Source organism: Rhinoraja longicauda, chromosome 25 (genome assembly GCF_053455715.1).
Source record: "Rhinoraja longicauda isolate Sanriku21f chromosome 25, sRhiLon1.1, whole genome shotgun sequence".
Taxonomy (NCBI): Eukaryota; Metazoa; Chordata; class Chondrichthyes; order Rajiformes; family Arhynchobatidae; genus Rhinoraja; species Rhinoraja longicauda.
In genome coordinates, this window is record NC_135977.1 from 21389593 (window position 1) to 21416722 (window position 27130).

The 27130-nt window shown below is 40.3% G+C and overlaps 1 protein-coding gene across 2 annotated transcripts in view; it reads right to left on the reverse strand.

Annotated features, from left to right (window-relative positions):
• Positions 1-287: 287 nt before the first annotated feature.
• The window catches only part of tctn1 (tectonic family member 1), a 29495-nt gene continuing 2652 nt past the window's right edge, over positions 288-27130 (reverse strand). The window contains exons 2-15 of one of the 2 annotated variants that reach the window (XR_013548899.1): positions 23949-24069; positions 22989-23095; positions 21611-21753; positions 19236-19323; positions 17097-17209; positions 15703-15729; positions 14799-14927; positions 14511-14636; positions 13498-13583; positions 11605-11745; positions 3863-4019; positions 3024-3149; positions 2706-2862; positions 1610-1726 (exon numbers count right to left, since the gene is read on the reverse strand). Coding sequence is in view for 1 of the 2 variants with exons in the window: in XM_078421600.1 (XP_078277726.1) it covers positions 1583-1726; positions 3024-3149; positions 3863-4019; positions 11605-11745; positions 13498-13583; positions 14511-14636; positions 14799-14927; positions 15703-15729; positions 17097-17209; positions 19236-19323; positions 21611-21753; positions 22989-23095; positions 23949-24069 (1508 nt within the window). In the remaining variant the exon portion in view is untranslated. Of the gene's footprint in view, positions 1727-2705; positions 2863-3023; positions 3150-3862; positions 4020-11604; positions 11746-13497; positions 13584-14510; positions 14637-14798; positions 14928-15702; positions 15730-17096; positions 17210-19235; positions 19324-21610; positions 21754-22988; positions 23096-23948; positions 24070-27130 lie in introns of both variants that reach the window. The other variant, XM_078421600.1, reaches the window with a different exon arrangement.

The window sequence follows — 27130 nt, forward strand, 5'->3', positions numbered from 1 at the left end:
AAGTAAGCCATTGTTTATCCAGTATTCATGCATGCAGACTTCACGTGCAACATGCAGTTTTGAGAATATTGCGCCTTTGTCTCCAACTCGCAAAAGTTCATTTGAACTTGGTGACATGCCATGAGGCTTTTCAGAACAGTGAATAAATTGCACCGAATTTAGATTAAGAATATTCTAGCCTTAGTTTAGGTTGCCTTAGTTTAAATAAGAGTTTTATTTTTATGAAAACAAGGTGAAAGTGAATTGTATTTCCAGTGTTATGCACAATAAGTGTGAAAAAACATTTTTAGTTTGAGTTCATAGAAAGGGGAAGTGTAACTGAATTCACTGAGGATTTGGTACTTCACGTAACGTTGAAGTCATTCATTTCATCTATTTTTGCTGTATTTTGCATTAACAGGTTTTATTTTTAATATCCGCACGGCTGTATGGTAATTTGCATATCACTGTACCTTAATTGGTACATGACAATAAAAGACATTTGAAACCTTTGAATAGCAGTGTAAAAATATTAAAAGGGCAATGAGATGACATGTAGTCTGGCAATGTATTTAAAGGTTTACGCAGAGATTTTTATTTTCCCTCACGATTCAGTCAGCAGTCAGCATCTATTTCCCCACCATTGTCAAATGGCCATGCATATACTGTATATATGCACTTAGCATGTATGAACTATAATAAGTAAATGAACAGTCTCAATACTCCCTGTGAATTTTTTTTATATAAAAAAAAAAAAAAAAATATTGGTACCCGCCCAAGTAGAAAAATGTTGTCCCTAGTATTTAAATTAAGTATAAACTGCAAGTGTTAGGAATGAGCACTGAGTCATGCAGGAGAGAAGTAAAAGTTCATATTAAGTTTGTGCCATTCATCAGAACCAAAAAAACATGAGAAAACCAGTTTGTTTTATGTTGTAGGGAAGGGAACAAGCTGCCAAAGTAAAGGGAGTGTCTATGAATGAGTAAATACCCAGGTTACTTAGGTGCCACAATATTTTCAGGGCCAACAAGTTCATACATGAATGAGGATAGAGTATTTAAAATAAGAATGTGCTGGAAATATGAGTCAGAATTTAGCAGTTGCTGAAAACTTTTTTTTTCTCCTGTCCACAGTTGCTGATTCATCTGTTGAGTATCACTGGCAATCTTTTTTTTCCACTCTCTGCCTGTTCCCTTCTCTGCAAGTTAAAACAGGTTTTCTATTTCTTCAGTTCTGTTGTAATTGACCAGGCATGTTAACACTCTTCATACAATGCAGCCTGACCTGAAAGGTTCCAGCATTTTTGGTATTTGATGCTTGTTTTACTTTATGTATTTCAGTCTCCTCTGGATTATAAATTCAGTTGTTACCCATAAGTGTAAGTCCAGTGGGAGGTTTGTGCTTAAGCAGGTATTTGTGTGCACAATTGGAAAAAGAAAAGCAAATGACTATTGCTAAAAAAGTCAGAGGAAATTACAATTCATAGTTTAACATTATTATAAATCAGTACATCTAAGTTGCTATACAAAGTAGTTATTGATCAAAGAATTGCAAGTTACAGATTATTTATAACTCCAGCCCCACAGAAGGAGTTGAGAGTATTTCATACAAAAGGGAAGAAGAAATCATAGGGTAATTTAGCATCAAGCATTGGTTTGCTTTTGTATCCAGGTTGGGCAGATGCAGACACATCAGTAAATTTAACTGAGGTAGAGATGTGTAAATTTGTTGCAGTTTTCGAAGGTTTCTGAAGAGAAAGTGCAAAAAATTAATTGCATTTGAGCATGTAAAAATTAAATATGCAAGAGGTTCCTGCAGTATTTGGCAAATGGAATTAAATTGCAAACTAAATTAATAGCTATTCATTTATCTCTGTTCTTGCCCTACACTTTTCTAGAATAATTATGTTTAGGCAACTGAGAATTTTTTAACCAAGTGGCATAAACCTCGGTAGACACGACTTCCAAGAACTACCTAGTCCTATATGTGACTGGCGTAGCAAAATAACAATAAACACAAGTGTTGTTGTTGTTCAGAACAACGCATCCTCGGGGTGGGTGGTGACGGCGAGGAGGGAAGTTTCCTTGGGTTTGTTGTTTGCGAGGGAGCACTGCGATCCCTCGCCTTGTCCCGGCTCTGGGTCGGTGGCGATCAGCGCTCCGGTGAACCTTCGCCGGCAGCTTCTGCCTCCAGTCGGGGCGGCAGCCATGGTTCCATGGCTCCGGGACAAGTTAAAGAGTCGTGGAGAGTTATGGGGAACTCGCCGCATAAAGCAACAAAAAAAAAAACTACAAAATCATTGTGGTTTTTACTAATTAACCATATATACACCAAATTAACAGTTTTAAAAACAGTATTTTCTTACCTATACAGAGAAAAACTGGAAAAACCCATCAATGTTTGCTGAATTTTGGACCTTGTCCTTGAATTTTTTGTTGTTCCAAGTGTACGAACCCTGCACTACACTGTAAAATTGGTTTCTAATCTCAACATTTTCATTACTTTCCACATTGGACTCCATCTACCAATTTGTTGTCCACTCAATTAGCCTATCAATACCCAATTGCAGATATTGATAAATATCATTATTTCACTTTTCCTGCATCCTCGTTACTGCTATTTCTTTGTGCCGATAACAAAGTTAAAAATGTTACATTTGATCCCCGATCAAATCATTGATATAAATTGTGAAGCGTTGAGTGCTTAAGCACAAAGTCTTGTATTACCCCACAAGTCCAACAGCCAGTGAGAAGAACCAGTTTTATTTCTGTCTTCCATCTGCAAACCAACTCTCAATCCATGCAGGTAGATTAGCTCCAATTCCATATGCAGTATTCTTGTTTATCATTCTTCTGTGTTACCAAATCCAATTCACTACCTTATCTAATGTACAAGACGAATCCATGAAGAACTCCATGTTATATGTAACAGTGTTAAATAAAGATGTTCTTTTTACTGCATCAACAAGCAATTTCTAATTTCCAAATGTTATGCTTTTAGTTGATGTTACATTATTATTTTGTTCAGGAAAATTAATTACCTACCAAAATGCATGTTTCTTCAAATGTTAGTGTGACTTCTACAATTTTAGCTTGTGGATTTATTAAGGAACCCCACTTCGTCCACTTCACCTCCAGTACCAAAGATTCGAGAAGTTCACAACCACATCTCTGCAAGTAGATGGTTCTTTTAATTATTTTATTGATTGGAAAATAGCAATGCAATCATGCAAATTATCAACATAAACATAACAAGCCTTGTTAGAAAATAGCATGCCAAAACTTGTACTTTTAAGACAAACCAAAGTCATGTCTTAACAACTGCTAAACAACCTCCACAACACAAAGTAAACAATGACAAGCATGGAGTCTCTTTCTATCAAATTTTAATTATTGATGAGTTTTCCAAAAAACATTTATTTAAATCTCATCCCTCAATCTAATCTTCCTTACCTTTATTTTGCTTTAACTATATCCCACATCCCAAAGACATACGGCTTTGTAGGTTAATTGGCCTCTGTAAATTGCCCCCAGTGTGTAGAGTGGTTGAGAAAGTAGGATACCATAGAACTTGTGTGAACGGATGATTAATGGTAGGTGTGGACTCAGTGGGCCGAAAGCTGTTTCCATGCTGTATCTCTAAACTAAACTAGTACCATGTATGATTGACCACCTCAAAGATTCTCATTGATATTTACTGCTTTATAGAATGCATACCTAATTAATGATTTTTCATTCTGTAAAAGCAGAAACAATTGTGGCCCATGTGTGATCCTGCTCGCCATTGATTTTGTGGCTGCTATTAGCAGATGAACATATTTACAACAATGACAATTTCTGTGAAGACTTATATTAAGAACTGATTCCCTTCATCATCCTCATACCTGAATTATTGAAGTAGCATGCTTGATGGTCACCCAGTCTTTCACATTCTGCACAGGAGTGTTTCCAAATGATGCCACACTTTGAGGGAAGTTTGGTCCTATTAACATATTTTTGATGATTCGTGACCATTGACGGCAATTTGTGATGTTGGTTATGCTTTAGGGAGAAATTTTAAAAAAACTCAAGTTATCAAAAAGGCCCCATTTCTTGCACTCCCGTGGACTGAATGGAAATTTAGCCAGAGTTCTTTTTTAATTTATTCTTTTAATTTACAATGTGGTTGGTGGTACTAAGGACAGCATTTATTCCCTACCCCTAATTATCCTTGCATTTTAACAATATTTCCAAGTTAGAATGGTGCACAGCTTGGAGGGGAACCTGCAGGTGGTGGTGTTCTCATGCTGCCAAGAGTAGGAAAATAGCACTGGTTTTGCTCATTGAAAACTAATCTCCACACTCTATATAGTGCAGCGATCCAATCATTTCTATCGAAATGCGGTGAAGTGGAACATTTGTTGTCCATCTATGACCTTGCACTTGTCTCCTGGTGAGCGTCAAGACTGGAGGCTCTCTCACGTTTTTTAATAGCATAATTAACATATAACATATAACAACTACAGCATGGAAACAGGCCTGTCCGGCCCTACCAGTCCACGCCGACCATTCTCCCTGACCTAGTCTCATCTACCTGCACTCAGACCATAACCCTCTAATCCCCTCTTATCCATATACCTATCCAATTTACTCTTAAATAATAAAATCGAGCCAGCCTCCACCACTTCCACCGGAAGCCCATTCCATACAGCCACAACCCTCTGAGTAAAGAAGTTCCCCCTCATGTTACCCCTAAACCTTTGTCCCTCAATTCTGAAGCTATGTCCCCTTGTGGAATCTTCCCCACTCTCAAAGGGAAAAGCCTACCCACGTCAACTCTGTCCGTCCCTCTCAAAATTTTAAAAACCTCTATCAAGTCCCCCCTCAACCTTCTACGCTCCAAAGAATAAAGACCCAACCTGTTCAACCTCTCTCTGTAGCCTAAGTGCTGAAACCCAGGCAACATTCTAGTAAATCTCCTCTGTACCCTCTCCATTTTGTCGACATCCTTCCTATGATTTGGCGACCAGAACTGCACACCATACTCCAGATTCGGCCTCACCAATGCCCTGTACAATTTCAACATTACATCCCAACTTCTATACTCGATGCTCTGATTTATAAAGGCAAGCATACCAAATGCCTTCTTCACCACCCTATCCACATGAGATTCCACCTTCAGGGAACAATGCACAGTTATTCCCAGATCCCTCTGTTCCACTGCATTCCTCAATTCCCTACCATTTACCCTGTACGTCCTATTTTGATTTGTCCTACCAAAATGCAGCACCTCACACTTATCAGCATTAAACTTCATCTGCCATTTTTCAGCCCACCCTTCCAAAAGGCCCAAGTCTCTCTGTAGACTTTGAAAATCTACCTCACTATCAACTACTCCACCTATCTTAGTATCATCTGCATATTTACTAATCCAATTTGCCACACCATCATCCAGATCATTAATGTAAATGACAAACAACAGTGGACCCAACACAGATCCTTGGGGCACTCCACTAGACACTGGCCTCCAACCTGACATACAATTGTCAACCGTTACCCTCTGGTATCTCCCATTCAGCCATTGTTGAATCCATCTTGCAACCTCACTATTAATACCCAACGATTTAACCTTCTTAATCAACCTTCCATGTGGAACCTTGTCAAATGCCTTACTGAAGTCCATATAGACAACATCCACAGCCTTGCCCTTATCAATTTCCCTGGTAACCTCTTCAAAAAATTCAAGAAGATTAGTCAAACATGACCTTCCAGGCACAAATCCATGTTGACTGTTTCTAATCAGGCCTTGATTATCCAAATAATTATATATATTGTCCCTAAGTATCTTTTCCATTAATTTTCCCACCACAGACGTCAAACTAATAGGTCTATAATTGCTAGGTTTACTTTTAGAACCTTTTTTAAACAAAGGCACAACATGTGCAATGCGCCAATCTTCCGGCACCATCCCTGTTTCTAATGACGTTTGAAATATTTCCGTCATAGCCCCTGCTATTTCTGCACTAACTTCCCTCAATGTCCTAGGGAATATCCTATCAGGACCTGGAGACTTATCCACTTTTATATTCTTCAAAAGTGTCCGTACCTCCTCTTCTTTAATCCTCCTAATTTCCATCACTACTCTACTTGTTTCGCTTACCTCACATAATTCAATATCCTTCTCCTCGGTAAATACCGAAGAAAAGAAATTGTTTAATATCTCCCCCATTTCTTCCGGCTCAGCACATAGCTGTCCACTCTGACTCTCTAATGGACCAATTTTTTCCCTCACTATCCTTTTGCTATTGACATATCTGTAGAACCCCTTGGGGTTTACTTTTACATTACTTGCCAAAGCAGCCTCATATCTTTTTTTCGCTTTTCTAATTTCCTTTTTAAGATTCCTTTTACATTCTTTATATTCCTCAAGAACCTCATTTACTCCCTGCCGCTTATATTTATTGTATATCTCCCTCTTTTTCCGAACCAAGTGTCCAATTTCCCTGGAAAACCACGGCTCTTTCAAATTATTATTCTTTCCTTTCCACCGAACAGGGACATAAAGACTCTGTACTCTCAAAATTTCACCTTTAAATATCCTCCATTTCTCTATTATATCCTTTTCATAAAACAACAATTTCCATTTCACTCCTTTTAAATCCTTTCTCATCTCCTCAAAATTAGCCCTTCTCCAATCCAAAATCTCAACCCTTGGTCCAGATTTGACCTTCTCCATAATGATATTGAAACTAATGGCATTATGATCACTAGACCCAAAGTGCTCCTCAACACATACCTCCGTCACCTGACCCATCTCATTTCCTAACAGGAGGTCCAACACTGCCCCTTCTCTGGTAGGCACCTCTACGTATTGCTGCAAAAAACTATCCTGCACACATTTTACAAACTCCAAACCATCCAGCCCTTTAACAGAATGTGATTCCCAGTCTATATACGGAAAATTGAAATCACCCACAATCACCACTCTGTGCTTACTACTAATATCTGCTATCTCCTTACATATTTGCTCTTCCAATTCTCGTTCCCTATTTGGCGGTCTATAATACACCCCTATAAGTGTTGCTAAACCTTTCTCATTTCTGAGTTCCACCCAAACAGCCTCCTTAATCGAGCCTTCTAGTCTGTCCTGCCAAAGCACTGCTGTGATATCCTCCCTGACAAGCAATGCAACACCCCCACCTCTTGCCCCTCCGATTCTATCACATCTGAAACAATGAAATCCTGGAATATTTAATTGCCAATCGCAACCCTCCTGCAACCATGTTTCACTGATCGCCACAACATCATACTTCCAGATGTCAATCCAAGCTCTAAGCTCATCCACCTTTCTTACAATGCTCCTAGCATTAAAATATACACATTTAAGGGACCCATCATTTCTTATTCTCAGTTTATTTCTTTTCCCTTCTTTCTCTCCTACATATTGGGTCTGAGTGTTTCCCTTTTCTGCCTCCTGCCTCACACACTGCCTATTAGCTATCTGTGTTTGAGTCCCTCCCCCCAACCGTACTAGTTTAAAGTCTCCGCAGTTATTTTAGCAAATCTCCCCGCCAGGATATTGGTTCCCCTCGGGTTCAGATGCAACCCGTCCTTTTTGTACAGGTCATACTTCCCCCAGAAGAGGTCCCAATGATCCAGAAACTTGAAACCCTGCTCCCTGCACCAGTTCCTCAGCCACGTATTTATCCTCCACCTCACTCCATTCCTATTCTCACTATCGCGTGGCACAGGCAGTAAGCCTGAGATTATTACTTTGGAAGTCCTTTTTTTTAACTCTCTTCCTAGCCCCCTGAATTCTCCTTTCAGGACCTCTTCCCTTATCCTACCTATATTGTTGGTACCTATATGTACCACGACCTCTGGCTCCTCTCCCTCCCCTTTCAGGATATCCTGGACACGCTCAGACACATCCCGGACACCGGCACCAGGGAGGCAAACCACCATCCGGGTCTCCCGACTGCGTCCACGGAAACGCCTATCTGACCCCCTCACTATAGAGTCCCCTATTACTACTGCTCTCCTCTTCCTTTCCCTACCCTTCTGAGCAACAGGGCCGGACTCCTTGCCAGAGGCCCGGGCACCGTCGTTGCCCCCAGGTAGGCTGTCCCCCCCCAACAGTACTTAAACAGGAGTACTTATTTCCAAGGGGTACAGCCACCGGGGTACTCCCTAGTCCCTGCCTCTGTTCCTTGCCCCCCCTAACAGTGACCCACTTGTCTACCCCCCGTGGTCTAGGAGTGACCACCTCTCTGTAACTCCTATCTATAACCTCCTCACTCTCCCTGATCAGACGGAGGTCATCAATCTGCCGCTCCAGGTTCCTAATACGGTCCCTTAGGAGCCCCATCTCGTCACACCTGGCGCAGATGTGGATGTCTGGAAGACTATCAGACTCCCAGATTCCCCACATCCGACACCCAGAACAAAAAACTGCCCTGGCAGTCATACTCTCCAAACAAAGCCCCGCGCTCGGTTACTAAACCTACCGCCCGGCCGCTACTCCAACCGCCCACCCAAAAGAACTGAGTGATCTCCTGGGAGAGGCGAAAAACCGGATAAAAACACCCAGGCCAATTTGGGAAAAAATCTGGGAAATTCCTCTCCGACCCCAAGCTAGGCGATCGAAACTAGTCCGGGAGATCACACAGGTCTTACTCCTTACTATCCCCACACAATCCCCACACACTACTTCCCAAGCAACACAGCTTGGTGCTGCTTGCTGCTGCTTGCTACTGCTGCTGCTTCTACTGCTGCTTGCTGCTGCTGCTACTGCTGATTGCTGCTGCTGCTGCTGCTGCTGTTGCTGCTGCTTAAATTGTCTGATATACCAATTTAATTTTCTGTACTATTTCCATAGGGTCACAACAATGACTTGGCCCACCAAATTCAGGTTAAAAGGGACCCACTGTTCTGTTGTGTGATCCCACACTTTCCACAGTTTGTCCTTAGCTTTCTATTTTGTTCCAAAGAAGCTCAATTCACGCTCACAAACAATACCTCACTTCATGATTAAGTTCATCATAGCCTTCCAGGTCAGAGCATAAAACAATCTCAGTCAAAGATTCTGTTCATGCTGTGTTCAGTCCTCTAGGTCTTTGGTGGCAAGAACAAAGCCGCAGATTATTATCTGAATGGTATCAGATTAGGAAAAGGGGAGGTGCAACGAGACCTGGGTGTCCTTGTGCATCAGTCACTGAAAGCAAGCATGCAGTTAAGAGAGCAAATGGCATATTGGCCTTAGTGAGAGGATTTAAGTATAGGAGCAAGGAGGTCCTACTGCAGTTGTACAGGGCCCTGATGAGAAGACACCTGGGGTATTGTGTGCAGTTTGTCTCCCAATTTGAGGAAAGACGTTCTTGCTATTGAGGGAGTGCAGTATAGGTTCACCAGGTTAATTAGTGGGATGGCGGGACTGACATACGATGAAAGAATGGATTGACGGCTTATATGCACTCGAATTAGAAGGATGAGAGGGGATCCTATAGAAACACGTAAGATTCTTAAGGGATTGGACAGGCTAGACGCAGGAAAAATGTTGGGAGAGTCAAGAACCAGGCATCACAGTTTAAGAATAAAGGGTAGGCCATTTCGGACTGAGATGAGGAAAATCTTTTTCACCCAGAGAGTTGTGAATCTGTGGAATTCAATGGAGGCCAATTCACTGGATGTTTTCAAGGGAGAGTTGTATATAGCTCTTAGGGCTAACGGAATCAAGGGATACGGGGAGAAAGCAGGAACAGGGTACTGATTTTGGATGATCAGCCATGATCATATTGAATGGTGGTGCTGGCTCAAAGGGCCGAATGGCCTACTCCTGCACCTATTTTCTATTTTTCCATGTTTATTTTATTTCTTTACCTCTCGTCTTTAGACCCTCTTTCAAATCACTGTCCCTTACCTATTAACCATTTTTGCGCCTTGTCATAGTCAGCGTGATACAGTGTGGAAACAGGCCCTTCGGCCCAACTTGCCCACATCGGCCAACATGTCCGAGCTACATTAGTCCCACCTGTCTACGCTTGGTCCATATCCCTCCAAACCTGTCCTATCCATATACCTGTCTAACTGTTTCTTAAACATTGGGATAGTCCCTGCCTCAACTACCTCCTCTGGCAGCTTCTTTCATACACCCATCACCGTTTGTGTGAAAAAGTTACCCCTCAGATTCCTATAAAATCTTTTCCACTTCACCTTAAACCTACATCCTCTGGTCTTCGTTTCACCTACTCTGGGCAAGAGTGCATCTACCCGATCTATTCCCCTCCAGATTTTATACACCTCTAAAATCACCAAAATGCAAGATAGCTTTCTAAAATGTACAGAGAAATAAATATCACAGGGCAATAAATAAGCAGATACATTACTTATGAAGTCTATTATAGATGGTAAGTGGCAATGGAAGCAGTTGGGAACACTGGAGCATAAATCAAGTCAAATTAATATGGAACGTACAACAATGTGCTTTGTAGATTTCTACTTAAACCCATTTAAAATTTGCACAAGCAGAACAGTTAATATCAAAACTATAGCAACCCCAGGCGGATGGATTTTCACCTATCTGGCCCATTGATGGAGGAAAGCAATTCAAACTCTTAATGGGAAGGCTGATCATTAAGTCACTGATAAAGCTAACATTCTCTTCTCCACCTACACTAGTGCTAATATTTAGTCAGCTTATCTCAACCTACCTCTGGTAAATGTGAGCTGAGGAAGGAAATGAGAGGCAAGCTCAATTAAATGTTACAAATAATATCTTATCTTTTCTCTCTGTTAAATAACCAAGCCCCTCCTGCACTGGTACAATCAGTATTGATTTTCCTGGGATTGGAGGGTATCGCCCATTTGAAACAAGATTCCTGGTGTAAATGGAACCCTCCTGTGTCAAGAGGTATCAGGCAAAGCAGCTGCAACAAAGACGAAGAAGCAGTGCTCAGTTGAGTTGCAAGAACTGTGGGATTTACAGCACTCTTGAAGAAGACTGGAACCTTTGTGTGTTCTTGAAACCATATTGGAAGACGTGATTGTTTTTTGTCCCTCTTGTGTGTAAATTGGGAATGTTGGTATCTCAGGACTATTGTCATCTCCGATAGGGCACCCTATACGTTGTCGTAAAAGGAGCAAGCTGGAAAGAAATGGCACAGGAAGCTGTGCCACACCTCCCCCTATTTCTTTCCTCTGCTCACATTTACCTGAGCTAGATAAATCCCTGATGCAGATAGAGATTTTTTTTAAGCTTCAATGGTTCTTTATTGTCACGTATGCACAGCAGCAAAATTCTTTTGCACAACCCACACATGCACAGTTGCCATATTTTGGCACTGATAACAAGGAAAAATAAACAAAGTCCAGTCCACATGTTCCACCACTAACTTGGTGCTAAGGCTTACACAGGAAAAGTTGTGATTTGCTTTATATAGCTTGATGATGGAGAAATATTTATCCATCTGATGTTGCTATAGTCTCCAATATTAAGTGTTACACTGCACTAATTTACCCAATGGAAATTATAATGCTAGTTTAAAAGTAAAAATTCTACTGGCTTATATAACATCCATGACATTTAATTGAAATATTGCCAGGATAGAGGCCTAGTCTAAGAAAGTACAAAAGATTTGGCAATAGTTACCGCATGGTGCAGCCAGAGATTAAATTGTATCCAAACAATACTGGTGTCCGAAGCCCTTCCATTTGGAGACAATCCTGGAGGCTTGAACTTTTCATGACTGTCAGCTGACCAAATCTGTCCTTGGTCTGAATTATACCAACAGTAGAAAGACTCAGTTAAGCAAAAGTTTCTGGATAAAATCATGAAGAATGGATTTCTGCAAACAATTAAAAAAATTATCCTTCTCAATTTTAGTTTAGTTTAGAGATACAGCGCGGAAACAGGCCCTTTTGGCCCACCGGGTCCGCGCCGACCAGCGATCCCCGCACATTAACATCCTATACCCACTAGGGACAATTTTTGCATTTACCAGGCCAATTAACCTACATACATGTACGTCTTTGGAGTGTGGGAGGAAACCAAAGATCTCAGAGAAAACCCATGCAGGTTACGGAGAGAACGTACAAACTCCGTAGAGACAGCACCCGTAGTCGGGATCGAACCCGGGTCTCCGGCGCTGCATTCACTGTAAGGCAGCAACTCTACCGCTGTGCCACCCAATAATCAACAAAACTCGCTTTTTTTGTCAAAGACTCCAGTTTTGCAATGTTCAGTTGTACGCTGATGTAGATTAGTTTGTAAACCAGGCTTGATATAGGGTGCTATCTGTGCGGAGTTTGCATGTTCATTATGTGACCATGTGGGTTTCCCTCCAGGTGCTCCAATTTCCTCCCACATCCCAAAAACGTGTCGGTTTGTAGCATAATTGGCTTCTGTAAATTGCCTGTGTGCATGGAGGCGCTGTGAAAGTGGGATAATGTACAACTAGTGCGAATGGATGTTCGATGGTTGGCGTGGACTTGGTGGGCCGAAGGGCTGCTTGTTTCCATGCTGTATCTTTAAACTAAAACTAAACCTCGGACATTTAGAATTCACCATAACATTTCCTCCACGCTGACTTCAATACAGGTCCCCTCAGGGGTCTGCACTCAGTTTCTTGCTGGACATCATGGCCGAGTACAATGTCATATCAATCTTTATGTTCGCCAATGATACCAATGTTGTTGGTCAGATCAACAACAATGATGGGATGAAGTACAGGAAAGAGATCGAGAACCTTGTATCATGGTGTCAGGTCAACAACTTAGACCTTTAATGTCAGTAAGATGAAAGTGGTTGGGAGGTGGGGAGGAGGGGGAAGAACACACTCCTGTCCTCATCAACAGAGCTACTGTAATGATGGTTGGCAGTTTCAAATTCCAAATCACCAGCAACCTATCCTGGTCCCTGTCTGATGCAGTGATCAAGAAAGAACATCAGTATATTCACTTTCTTAAGTTTATGAGAAGATTCGTCATATCCAAGAGGATTCTCTTGCATTTCTACAAATGCGCTACAGAAATATTCTGATGGATCCATGTCAGTCTGGTATTGCACCTGCTCTTTCTTGACCACCAGAACCTGCAGAGGTGAACATAGTCCAGGTCTTTGTGGTGCAGGTCTTTGCAGTCCAGACCATCAAGGATGCTAGCCACCCTGGCAATTCCCTTTTCTCCCTTCTACTTTCTGGGAGATACAGGAGCTTGAAGGCTCAGATGTCCAGACTTAAGAACAGTTTCTTCCCCCACTGCCATCAGACCTCTTTCACACCCCAGTCCCAGAGATGTTGCCCTATACTCTACCTCATTCAGTTACTCCATTATTATACTTTAATATCTTTTTGCACTATTTTGGATTATGCTGTAAATTTGAACCATTCTGCTGTTTGCACTCATCGTTGTGTTTATCATTACTTATGTATACTGTTTACTTTTTGGGCTTCAGGTGAACAAGGAATTTCTTTGCACCCATGCGATGATACACTAATCTGATTTGATTTATTCTATAATCTGAAAAGCAGTGTTGGAAGGATATGTGGCATTTGGTCCAAATCCAGCCACCAGAGGGAGTCCAACAACATAGCCTGGATTTCCGCTGAGAGGAAGTCCCACGCTGTTGTTCTGCAATTGAAAGGGACATTTATGAGTAGTCCAAAAAAATGGGAATCCTTAAAAGCCAACATGACTAATTCTAGCAATATTGAAAATGACAAAAAAATGCATTAAGCTGGATGTTGATCTATTAAAAGGATCAATACAAACAAATTCAAAAAATGTCAGTCAATTAACATTTTTTTTCAATGGGGATTTTAAGGTAACAAATATATTAAGGGAGCTCCAAGCGAAGCTCATGAAACTAAATTCAATATTAAGTCCTCCAAAACCCTTTGTATCTGGTGTAATAATGAGATCTTTCACATAGGTATCTCGAGGGAAGTGATAAAGGAAAAATAGTGTATCTCTTGCGGTTGCATCGGAAAATGGTCAGAGAAAGGGAGTGGTTGCTGGAAACACAGGAGAAAGACCAGAGAGTTGCGAAGAGAACCGTGCATTTGGAATCCTGAATACGAGGGAGGGGACAATAAATATGGTGGTAGAATCTTGATGTAGGTAGCAGATATTGTGAAGAATGTGGAGGCTGAATTCTGCAGTTATTTTCTTTCTGATATCTATCAATTTCTTTCTTCAAAGCCACAATTGAATACGCTTACACCACCCTTTCAGGCAGTGAAATCCTGATCATGACTACTTGTAGGTGTAAACAATTTTTGTCCTATCACCTGGGTTTTAAAACTGCGTGATCATCATTTTCCATATGTTAAACAGTAAGAAGTACGAAGAACTTAAAATGAGAGAGAAAAAATAGAAAATATTAACTAGGTCCAGCTAAGCAATACCCATTTAGAGAATAATCTTGTTGCAATGGTCTTTAAGTTTCAATTACAGCGCTGCGAGGACATACTTAGAAAATATATAATTTACTAGTAGTCAACATTGAGCCAGCTCAGTTTTTTTCCAAATATTTAAATAATTTGGAAGTGACCATACCTGAATGAAACTAATCTGGAAGCACTGTTGTACTGGTCCCAAGCTGCTGTCAATAGCTCCAAGAACAAAAGCAGCAGTTGCATTTATAATCTTCCCTTTATTGTTATACTCAATTACATATTTTACCTACCATAAAAATAAAGAACAAGGCATGATTGAAATCATACAGAATTTCTTGCATGAAAATCAATAGGTATAAACTATGTATTACATTTTGCAGCTGGATGCAATGAATAAAACAAAATTGGTGACACTTTTTCATAAACAAACACATAACTCACAACTTACCTCTAGCACAATATTTCTGCATACGTTAACAACTTGGTTAGGAGTCCAATTATTAACAGCAAAGTCTTTCAGGCGTATTAATGTTCTTTTCTGAGATCTCAAAATAATAGAGGTAAGAAGGACTGGGATCTGGAAGGAAGCCAAAATTAATTATTAAGTGCATATATCTAACCTCGGTATATAATTTAAATGGTTTTTTTAAGTCAAGTTAAACTTTTAACATTGTAGACTCATTACCAAAACATTTAGATTTAAACATAACATAAAGTCCTTAAAACTGTAAAATAAAAATCTAAAATCCAGTTAGCTCTTTAATATGTGATTTAAAAATATTAGTTGTTTATTTTTTAAGAAGCCTTCTTAAAGTTGAATGATCTTTCATATTATGCATGTGGTAATTGCATTTCCTATTGTTGGGATCAGCACAATTCATAACATTTTAAATTGTCATTAGAAACAATATTCAATAACGCTATGTTAAATATAGATTATGCTTCTACTTTCTTAAATCAAGCTTTGGCAAACTGCAGTCCTGGTTGTAAATCACTGAATAAAAATTCTAGCAAAATACAAATTATAATTGTGGCATTCTTGCAGAGTCCAAAGCTGTGATCTCATAATTGCAGCAAGGAATTACAAATATTGCTGCCAAGGATTAATTTAAAAAATCTAAATAAACATGCTTATTGAGTTGGTGAATAAAGTACAATACATTTTTTTAAACAATGAAAGGGTTGTTTATTAAATTCCATGCATATTGGCAATTCTGGCCTTTGTCAGCAGATTGATTATCTTTTGAACAGATAATGAAAAAATAATGAGTTGCAATGAATTCCTTTATGGCTGTTCACACTTACAAAATGTAATAATATAAACGAGTAAGATTTAAAAATTACATACTTACTCCACTATTCAAGTCTGCATTCGGACTCTGAAAAATATATTGTGTTTCCATATGTTAGTTTGTTGGTTCAAAAGATAATTTCACGAAGTTTCAGCAGGAAATATATTTCTATCAGCAGCTGTAAATCTATTCAACTTAGAAACTGTCTACATATACGGACACATTACATGAAGCCTCGTACCTAAATTTTTACATTCAGAGAAGACGCATGAAACTGCAGATGCTGTAATTTGAGCAAAACACAAAGTGCTGGAGGATCTCAGCAGCCTGACCCAGCATGTTGTGAGACTGTGATTCATGGGCATTGCATTTGCCTGTTGAATTACCTTTAATTAAGAAAAAAATATTTACTGCAATGGTTATTGGTTTTAAATGGCTGAATGGCAGACACATTTCAAAGCAGTTAGAATGCCTCAAGATCTCCATAGTTGGCAAAACCCAGTTTTACTTTCTATCGTGGTTGGAGGCAACAGCACCAGATGCCACTCCTGTGATTTCCCAGTCACTATTCGGACCTTGCTACTGGCCTGAAGGGTGCGAAGGAGATAGCATTCTAGGCTCTCCACATCCAGCCCAGGTATGTACAGGTATTTGAGGACTAAGTGCAGATATTGTAGGTAGTAGGTCTGACCTACCAACATCTAGGCCAATATTTATGAGTCACCAAATTCCTCATTAATATTAATTAATAAGTAATTGTATTTTAACAATTCACATTGAACTTAACTCATAGAGTTTTGTACACGCCTCAATATTCATATTAAGAAATGGCGCAAAGTGCTGGAAAAACTCAGCGGGTCAGGCAGAATCTCTGGAAAACATGGATAGGTGACCTTTCGGGTCAGGACCCTTCTTCGGTTTGAAGACAGGTTCCCAACATGAAACATCACCCATCCATGTTCTGCAGGGATGCTGCCTGACCCGCTGAGTTACTCCAACACTGTGGGGTTTTTTCTGTAAACCATCATATGCAGCTCCTTGTTCTTCAAAATGTACATTTATCAGTTGACCATTGGAAGTACTAAACAGTTTACTCAATTGTGCTCTAGGAGGCTATTCTAAATTCATAAGCAAAAAACAAAACGCTGTAGGATTTCAGTGGGTCAGGTAGCATCTATGGAGAGAATGGGCAGACAACAGCTCCGTCCGAAGAAGGGACAGAACCAAAACGCACCTGTCCATTTCCTCCACATATGTTCCAGCACTTTTTTTGTTGTTGTAAACCAGCATCTGCAGTTCCTTGTGTCTAAATCTCAGTCTCACAGACATTCAACTAATTGAACAGTTCCACGTAGAAATGTCAGCAAAACTCAGTGACAACCATCAAATCATTTGGTACGATTTCGTTTTAGGACTACCAATCAAAACAAAACATAAAACTAAGGAAAACTTACTGGTAAAATCTTAAAATTTAGGTAGTTTTTTATGTTTAATGCTGGAAGATTTGTGCAATTTGTTGGTTTGTGAATCCTTCTACTGCAATGTGTTGTTTGATCTCTCAAAAAAGCTGTAATACAAGGAAATCAGAGTAAAACATTACTTAATTCAATGCTCTATAAATTCAGGTCAGTGCAGTTATTTTTAGTTACTATCCACATCTAGGATAAGTGGGAAACCAGCACCTCATAGTGGGAAAATAATCTCTCACTGACAAACTCAATATTGCAATACGTAGAAACGCATGAAATTACTTTGCTTATGTGACAGACACACTACTGCCTTACAGCGCCAGAGACCCGGGTTCAATCCTGATTGTGGGTGATAGTCTGTATGGAGTTTGTACGTTCTCCCTGTGACCTACATGGGCTTTCTGCGAGATCTTTGGTTTCCTCCCACACTCCAAAGACGTACAGGTTTGTAGGTTAATTGGCTTGGTGTAAAAGCTCAGCCAAATTTGCCTATTTCTGTATTCCTACCTGAAATATGCCTGAGCAATAACCTCACATCAAACTGACCAAAACATCAAGCACTGAAGTGCCAGAGAAAACCCATGCGGTCACAGGGAGAAGGTGCAAACTCTACACAGGCAGCACCCTAGGTCAAGAACCTGGGTCTCTAGAGCTGAGGTATCAACTCTACCAACTAAGCCGCCATGCCACCTTTATTGCTAATGTAATCATAATATCAATTGTATTTCATTATCATGTTTTGGTCATTCATTGCTGCTTTCTACAATCCCCAAAACGTCAGGGTTTATATATTTTTGGCAACATTTTATATCTTTTCTAATCCAGTACTATTCTTAACTTCCGTTGTTTTCCATGAGTGAATCATTTTTCTCATTGAGTTTGCATTTCCTCAATGGATGTATATTTATTGAGCATTTTGAAATATTTCTTTAAATGGTCTCCATTGTCTAACTTCCCAATCAACCTTGGACATTGCAGTCCTCATACCTTCAAAAATATCTTGAGGTAAACTTGTCAATTTTAAATTGCAAGTCAAATAAAAGTCCATTATATCTGGGGTCACTGTTTTGGTATCACGCCAATGCTATGTTGCAGCTCCAAACCATAATTTGTCAATTGGATTTGGTGCAGTCTATGAGAAGCTCAAAGCTCCCATGATTATTGTACTACCTTTGATAGCTGTTTTTCTTATTTATTGATTTCCATTGTGTTATCTAATGATTTAGAGATTTTAAAGATTTTGCATTGTTCATTCATGGACATATTTTTCACTATTCTCTGTGCTCTGCCTTTAAGTCAATTTCCTTCCCATGCTGCTACTGGCTGTTAATTCATGGTTCAAATTTGTTAATAGCCTTTTGTTATGAAATCTATTTGCCATTTTCTAGTCCTCAGGAACCTTTCCTATATTTTTGGAAATGTGAACTCAATTCGTCTTCTACCGATGGTGTCTGCCGAGTATTTTACATTTTTATTTCAGATTTCAAGCAACCAGTCATAGAGAGGTACAACTTGGAAACAGGCCCCCTAGCCCACCGTGCTGACCATCATTCATTATTCCACTAAACCTCCATTAATCCTATTTTTCTTCTCCCCACATTCTCAATGTTCCCCAGATTTAACCTCTCACCTACATACTAGGGCCAATTTAAAGCAGCCAACTAATTTCCCAAGCCGCACACCTATGGATGCAAGGGGAAACTAGAGCGACCAGAGGAAATCCCACGCAGTCACAGGGAGAAGATGCAAACTCCACCTAGACAGTACCCAAGGTCAGGAATGAACCTCGGTCTTTTCCTAGCTGCACCACTTTTTGCTATTCTAATCTATCTGATATTTTCTGCTTCAGACTCATTGGTTAAGGAGATTCAACGTTCCTTGTTTGATTCACATAGGCCTTGACCTACTGAAATTGCTTTCTAATTACCGGAGATTGTGCAAGATCCATAGAATGTTTGTGGCCAAGTGTAATGTCTTGCTGGCATGGAATGCTCACCAGTGACATGAAGTTCCGGTCCAATGTTACAAAAAAGTGAAAACAATCATCCCAGTTTTATAATATCTGAATGGAGTTTAGGAGTAGTATTTTTTTTAACTTGAGCACATTTCACTTGCCCCTCTTACCTGCAGGGTTGTTGTCAGTGCATGCAGATGTTGCCAGAGGAGCAGGAAGCTTTAGATAACCACCTTTAACTTTAATAGGCACACCATACTGAGAAGAAACAAAGCAACGACAAGAGAAATATTATCAGATTTTTTTTTTTTAAAGTAAATTTGAAACTGATACGATAAGTGCTCAGGCAGTTAACAACAGGGTCGAAACCTGTGGGCTTCTGATACATATCAACGGAACTGGTTAAATAGGAGAAAATAGGTCAATTAAATTCAATCTGGAAAGTGTTATCTTATGTATTTAGAGAATGTAAACAAGTTAAGGAAACATGTAATATATGAAAAGATCCTATAGTGCAGAGGAATAAGGGGACCTACGCATGTCAACAAGACAAACAGACAAGGAGCTCGGCAGGTCAGTCAGCATTTGTGCAAAGGGAAATACATTTCAGCTTAATGACACTTCATCAGAATTGTCTGACACAGGGTTTTCAAACTGAAATGTTAACTTTTTATCTCTTTCTACAGATGCTGCCAGTCTTGCTGAGTGTTTCTAGTGGAGTTGGAGAACTTTGTCATACTCCTTCAATACCCAAGGTCACAACATCTTCAGTCATTGAGCTGCAATGTACAGACATGATTTTGTGCATGATTGGAGGCTAAAATTAGGTTATAATTGAATCATTCATAGAAAGAATATGAAAGAACACCTTACACCATATACCCAACATCTGCAAGCCAAAGAACTTCTACCAGCCAAATGAAACTAATGCATAAAGGCTTCACAGACGAAAAAACAGCAAACATTTTTTAATATTTCTATGGTTCGATATACTTAGTATTCTATGGTAGCTGATGTTCTGTTCCAAAATTTAATTCTGGGATAATAATAATAGCTCATCTGTTTTAAAGGTCATTGTATTTATTTGAAAAATGTTATTTTAGTGCTGGACTGGTCCAGGAACGCTGAGGCCCTGAATAAAGAAGGAACAAAGCCGGCTGTACTTTTTGAGAATGCTCTGCTCCTTCAACGTCTGCAGTGAGATGATGCAGATGTTCTATCAATCGATGGTTGCCAGTGCCATCTTCTTCACTATTGTGTGCTGGAGCAGCAGGGCGAAGGTTGCGGACGCCAATAGAATCAACAAACTCATCAGGAACATTGGCTCCGTCCCGGGGGCGGAGTTGGATTCATAGGAAGTGGTCTTGGAGGGGAGGATGGTCCTCAAACTGTGGAGCATCATAGACAATATAGCTCACCCCTTCCATGACACAACTCACTCCCTCCATGACACACTGGTCAACCTAAGTACCTTCAGCAACAGACTGGTTCCACCAAGATGCAGGGCAGAACTCCACAGGAGATCCTTCTTCCCTGTGGCTATCTAACTGTACAACTCCTCCCCTTCTGTCGTGGGGTAGACTGAGACTGACTCTCTTCCCCCCCCCCCCCCCCCCCCCCCCCCCCCACACCGCCCAATCTTTGCACATCCCCCAATCCTTTCCACTCATCACTTTAGTTTCATGTTTCATGTATTTTGTGTTTTTATGACTGTTGACAGATCAATTTCCCTCCTGGGATAAATAAAGTTCTATCGTATCATATCGTTAAGAAAAAAAAGCTTGTCCAAAACATCTCTAACAGAAAATTGAACAAATTGACTTCTTTCCAATGTATCAAATAAATCATAAACCATAACCTCCCAAAGTTTAACAAATGAGTTACATTTATTTATATCAATCTCCATTTCTGGCCACTTACCATATAACTCAATAGCTCTGAGATCTCAAAGCATTATTTTATGTTAATAAAGTGATCCAAATAAAGAATACGCAGGATCCAGAATTTTGTATTTAGCACCAAAATAAAACCACATGAGCAATTTCAAGGAAATTATTTGAAACAAAATGAATGAAATTTGGATTAAGGAGTTAAACTGCGATTTTGGTGCGTTGCATCAGGAAGGCTGGAAGTATCAAGGTTTCCCCAGGCCATTCCTTTTTTAACTTCTACCTTCTGGGAGGAATTTCAGGAGCTTCAAGACAAATGTCCAGATTTAAGAACAGTGTCTTCCCCACTGCTATCACGCTCCTGAACCAATCATCTCTTTCACATCCCCTTCCTCGAGACATTGCCATTCTTATTCTAAACTATACCTCATTCGGTTACTCCGTTATTTTACTTGCACTACAATCTTGCATTATTCTGCTGTTTTTGACTGGTCGTATTTATTGTATGTATGTTGTTTACTCTGTGAGCTTCATATGAACAAGGAATTTCATTACAACCTGGCGTATATGAATAATAAACTCATCTAATCTAAGCAGAGACCAGAATAAAAATCAAAAATTCAGGCATAATAAAATATATTAATTTGCAAAACTACCTGATAGCCACGTGAAGTTGAACTAGATGTACTTGGAGGTGCTTCATTAGTGCTAAAGGAAAAACCACCAAACTGTTTCACCAAACGATCAAAATTATCAGTACTTGGCAATTCAGGGGTAAAAAAGGATGATCCTTTCTTGTCTGAGGATTAAATTGCAGACAAATAAAAGAAAAATGTTGGGTGAGAACAAACATTTGGAAACAAATTTACAAATTATCAACATGCATTATTATTCAGAAAGGAACAAAGGCTATAAACATAACACATAAAAATGTATATTTATAAAAAGGTAACCACTGGTCAAATGTGATGTTTATCTTTTCTATTTTGTGCCTTGGATTACAAAAGGTTTATATTATGTCATTACAATTATTTAGGCTTTCATTAACTTTGAGAAATACATCTACATTTCTGATTTAGTCTTAACTTGCAGATCTAACTAGAATATATATTTAATAAATTGAGTATGGACTAATCAAATACTGGTTGAGCTTTTTAGTTTTGATTAGAGGTAAGGTAAAGCTCCCCTCGGTCATGGCTGACCCTGGGTGATACATCCTGGTTGTTGGCTGCTTGCTCCAAACCTCGATTACAGCAGCGTCGATGTGTGGTCGGATGCAAGCCTGGGCAATGTCACATGAAGGACAGGCTGTTGCCCATGCAGCACGTCCTCCCTCTCCACATTGCTGATCGATCCAAAGGAACAGTAGAGCCGTTACAGTTTGGCACCAGCGCCGTCGCAGGAACTGCCAGAACAAGGTTGTAGACAACGACGAACTGCCTTAGGGATTCCAACTGCGGATTTTTCTTGAGGTTTACTCCTGGAGCCTTTTCCATGACTGGATATGGCCACAAGGCAGTGGAGGTTTTAGATCAGTTTTCCCTCTCCTAGATGGACTGCCTTCCAGGCTGACGAGCCTCATCTGCCCAAGACTCATGGGGGCGGGAGCGTCTACCTTCCCGTCCATAGCACCTGCTCACTGCAGCCTTCATTCGCCTTCCCAGCCGTTGTGACGCTCCACTAAAGTCAGCCATCATCCTCCTCCGCCTGTTTCACCGTTCAGGTCTTGGTTGTCAGGGACCTTTGCTTTGCCAGGGACCTCCCCCTCGACCGTACCGCCATGGGTGACCCTACCAGGAGCATAGCTCCAGACGGCATTGCTCTCAGGACCACACAAGCTTCTCCACCACGACAAGGTGACAATCCACGAAGAGTTTTGATTATATATCTTGTTTTATTGCCATAAAAATACAAAGATCATTCATTTATATGGAACTATTAATAATCATGTTTTGAATTTAAGTGTCATAATTCATTAAATTTTAACAAAACAATTATCAAAACAGATTATACGCTGCCCAAAAATACACTCACAGTTGTTTGCCTCAATGCAAAAGATGCCGGGGTTGGTCAAGGTCACAACTTTGCTTACACCTGGAAAGTATATTGCTGCCTCTTGCTTGCAAAGTTTACTGTCTCCTCTGCACAGAAATCATGAAAGGTTGATATAATTAATTATCAATTGATGTTTTTATTTGTTTTAACTCTGATGGAATAAATGGAGATCAGGTAATTAAGAAATTAAGAATGTGGATGTAGTTTGATAATGTCAGGTTATCAGGTACTGAAAAAACTTTAAATGAATAAAACACTGTTGCCTGATCAATAGAAAACAAAGCTTCCAAAATAACTTTCACCAGAATTTATTTCAGTCTTTTCTACCCCCCCCCCCGTGTATCTGTACATAACTAGATGGAACTTCCATAGTATCGGGACAATTAAATTTGACGTCTTTCATGTTCTAGCACATCATTGTGCCTTGATCTCAAAACCTGGTGTAAAGCTCATGATCCACTGGTGGCAGCAATTCTGCCCTCCTATGTGTTTATGTATGACAGACTACTCAAAGCACAGGAAAGGTACTAAAGACTGTTGCTGAAGTTCAGGAAAGGCAAGAGATATGAACACAAGAAGAGGGGCCAATTTAAGTCAGAAAATAAATCTGGGTCTCATTTCACGATAAAATGATAATAATAGTTTTGCATGAGGTGGTTGAAACAATCAAACAGAGCAAGGTAAAAGCAGCCTGGCTCAACCTCAAACAGTTACCATGGAGTTAAATTGAAATCAGAGAATAAGGGTTGTGATGGGGGCCAAAATCAATAGCTTCATTCCGCTCAATACTTAGTTGAAAAACATTTCCGCTCTTCATCTTCATCTGTGACCTCCTCCTCCTGCCACCTTAAAACACAATCCCGCATGCTTCCGATTCTGGCTCTCTTAGAGCTACAGTTAGGCCACAGATAAATTAACCTATTTTGCGGTTTAACTTACGTGACAACTTGAACATCGCATGTTGTAAAAGTAGAGAGATCAGATGCTGTACAGTCTGGATCACAGCAACAATTTATATCACATTGTTCAACCAGTAAATTGCAGACACACAAAGTGTGAACTGAAATAACAAAAATATATCATTGTTAATTTAATGAGTTAAGCAACTAGTTAAATAGTTCATATAGTGTAGCATTACGGAGAAGCATTGGCCAGGACACCCAAGCTGCAATTATCTACGATCAATTGTGTTTATCTGAAAATAGGCAGAGTGCTGGTTTAATAGCCCATCTAAAAATGAGCACTACAGATAATGCAGCACACACTTGGGAATGAATAGAATATTAGCCTGACTATATGCTCTAATGTCTGCACTGTCTGCACTGCACTGAACTTCTATGATAAGTTTTACTCTACAAATTGAGAGGGAGAAGGGAAAATCGGAAGTGTCAGTATTACAGTATAGCAAAGGGGATTACAGAGGCATGAGGCAGGAGCTGGCCAGATTTGACTGGAAGGAGGCCCTAACAGGGAAGACGGTGGAACAGCAATGGCAGGTATTCCTGGGAATATGCAGAAGTTGCAGGATCAATTTATCCCAAAGAGGACGAAAGATTCTAAGGGGAGTAAGAGGCACCCGTGGCTGACAAAGAAAGTCAAAGACAGCATAAAAATAAAAGAGAAGTACAACAAAGCAAAGAAGAGTGGGAAGCCAGAGGATTGGGACTCTTTTAAAGAGCAACAGAAGATGATTAAGAAGGCAATATGGGGAGAAAAGATGAGGTACGAGGGTAAACTAGCCACTAATATAAAGGAGGATAGTAAAAGCTTTTTTAGGTATGTAAAGAGGAAAAAAATAGTCAAGGCAAATGTGGGTCCCTTGAAGACAGAAGCAGGGGAATTTATTATGGGGAACAAGGAAATGGCAGACGAGTTGAACCGGTACTTTGGATCTGTCTTCACTAAGGAAGATACAAGCAATCTCCCAGATGTTCTAGTGGCAAGAGATCCTAGGGTGACGGAGGAACTGAAGGAAATCCACATTAGGCAGGAAATAGTGTTGGGTAGACTGATGGGACTGAAGGCTGATAAATCCCCAGGGCCTGATGGTCTGCATCCCAGGGTTCTTAAGGGGGTGGCGCTAGGAATTGTGGACGCATTGGTGATCATTTTTCAATGTTCTATAGATTCAGGATCAGTTCCTGTGGATTGGAGGGTAGCTAATGTTGTCCCACTTTTTAAGAAAGGAGGGAGAGAAAACAGGAAATTATAGACCAGTTAGTCTTATATCAGTGGTGGGGAAGATGCTGGAGTCAATTATAAAAGCGAAATTGCGGAGCATTTGGATAGTAGTAACAGGATCGTTCCAAGTCAGCATGGATTTATGAAGGGGAAATTATGCTTGACTAATCTTCTGGAATTCTTTAAGGATGTAACTAGGAAAATTGACAGGGGAGAGCCGGTGGATGTGGTGTACCTTGACTTTCAGAAAGCCTTTGACAAGGTCCCACATAGGAGATTAGTGGGCAAAATTAGAGCACGTGGCATTGGGGGTAGGGTACTGACATGGATAGAAAATTGGTTGGCAGACAGAAAGCAAAGAGTGGGGATAAATGGGTCCCTTTCAGAATGGCAGGCAGTGACTAGCGGGGTACCCTAAGGCTCAGTGCTGGGACCGCAGCTATTTACAATATACATTAATGACTTGGATGAAGGGATTAAAAGTAATATTAGCAAATTTGCAGATGACACAAAGCTGGGTGGCAGTGTGAACTGTGAGGAAAATGCTATGAGGTTGCAGGGTGACTTGGACAGGTTGTGTGAGTGGGCAGATGCACGGCAGATGCAGTTTAATGTGGATAAATGTGAGGTTATCCACTTTGGTGGTAAGAATAGGAAGGCAGAGTATTATCTGAATGGTGTCAAGTTAGGAAAAGGGGACGTACAATGAGATCTGGGTGTCCTAGTTCATCAGTCACTGAAAGGAAGTATGCAGGTACAGCAGGCAGTGAAGAAAGCCAATGGAATGTTGGCCTTCATAACAAGAGGAGTTGAGTATAGGAGCAAAGAGGACCTTCTGCAGTTGTACAGGGCCCTAGTGAGACCGCACCTGGAGCATTGTGTGCAGTTTGTCTCCAAATTTGAGGAAGGATATTCTTGCTATTGAGGGCGTGCAGCGTAGATTTACTAGGTTAATTCCCGGAATGGCGGGACTGTCTTATGGTGAAAGACTGGAGCGACTGGAATTTAGAAGGATGAGAGGGGATCTTATTGAAACATATAAGATTATTAAGGGATTGGACACGTTAGAGGCAGGAAACTTGTTCCCAATGTTGGGGGAGTCCAGAACCAGGGGCCACAGTTTAAGAATAAGGGGTAGGCCATTTAGAACGGAGATGAGGTAAAACGTTTTCAGTCAGAGAGTTGTAAATCTGTGGAATTCTCTGCCTCAGAAGGGAGTGGAGGCCAATTCTCTGGATGCTTTCAAGAGAGAGTTAGATAGAGCTGTTAAGGATAGCAGAGTCAGGGGGTATGGGGATACTGATTGAAAATGATCAGCCATGATCACATTGAATGGTGGTGCTGGCTCGAAGGGCCGAACGGCCTACTCCTGCACTTATTGTCTATTGTCTATTATCTAACTAAAACATAAGAAAGTTGAATCAGGAGTTGTCTTTCATATGGCACCTCATCAAATGCCTTTTGGAAATCTAAACATACTCTTTATCACCTCTCCTATCGTCAAAGAATTCATGTAAATTTATCAAAAAGTAATAGTAAGCTGATCAGGCGACATTTGAACAAATGAAATATGATAGTAAGAGGATGGATAACACCACCAGACTCACGAACAGCATCAGCTCTATTATCAGGTTTCTGAACACTTCCATAAACCAGGGTACTGTCCGATTCACCTTTACCCCATTGTGGGCGGACATTTGTTTATGGATCTGATGCCCTGCAATGCTGGGAACAAGATTCCGCACTCTGAATCTTCCTCTTTGATCTACCTATTGTAGTTGAGTTTGACTTGATTGCATTCATATATAATATTATCTGATCTGATTGGATAGTATGCAAAAATAAATATTTTCACTGTACCTCAGTAGATATGACAATAATAAATCTAAACCAGAGACTCATCAGTTCCCTCACTCAGTCAGTCAGTGAATTCAGTGACG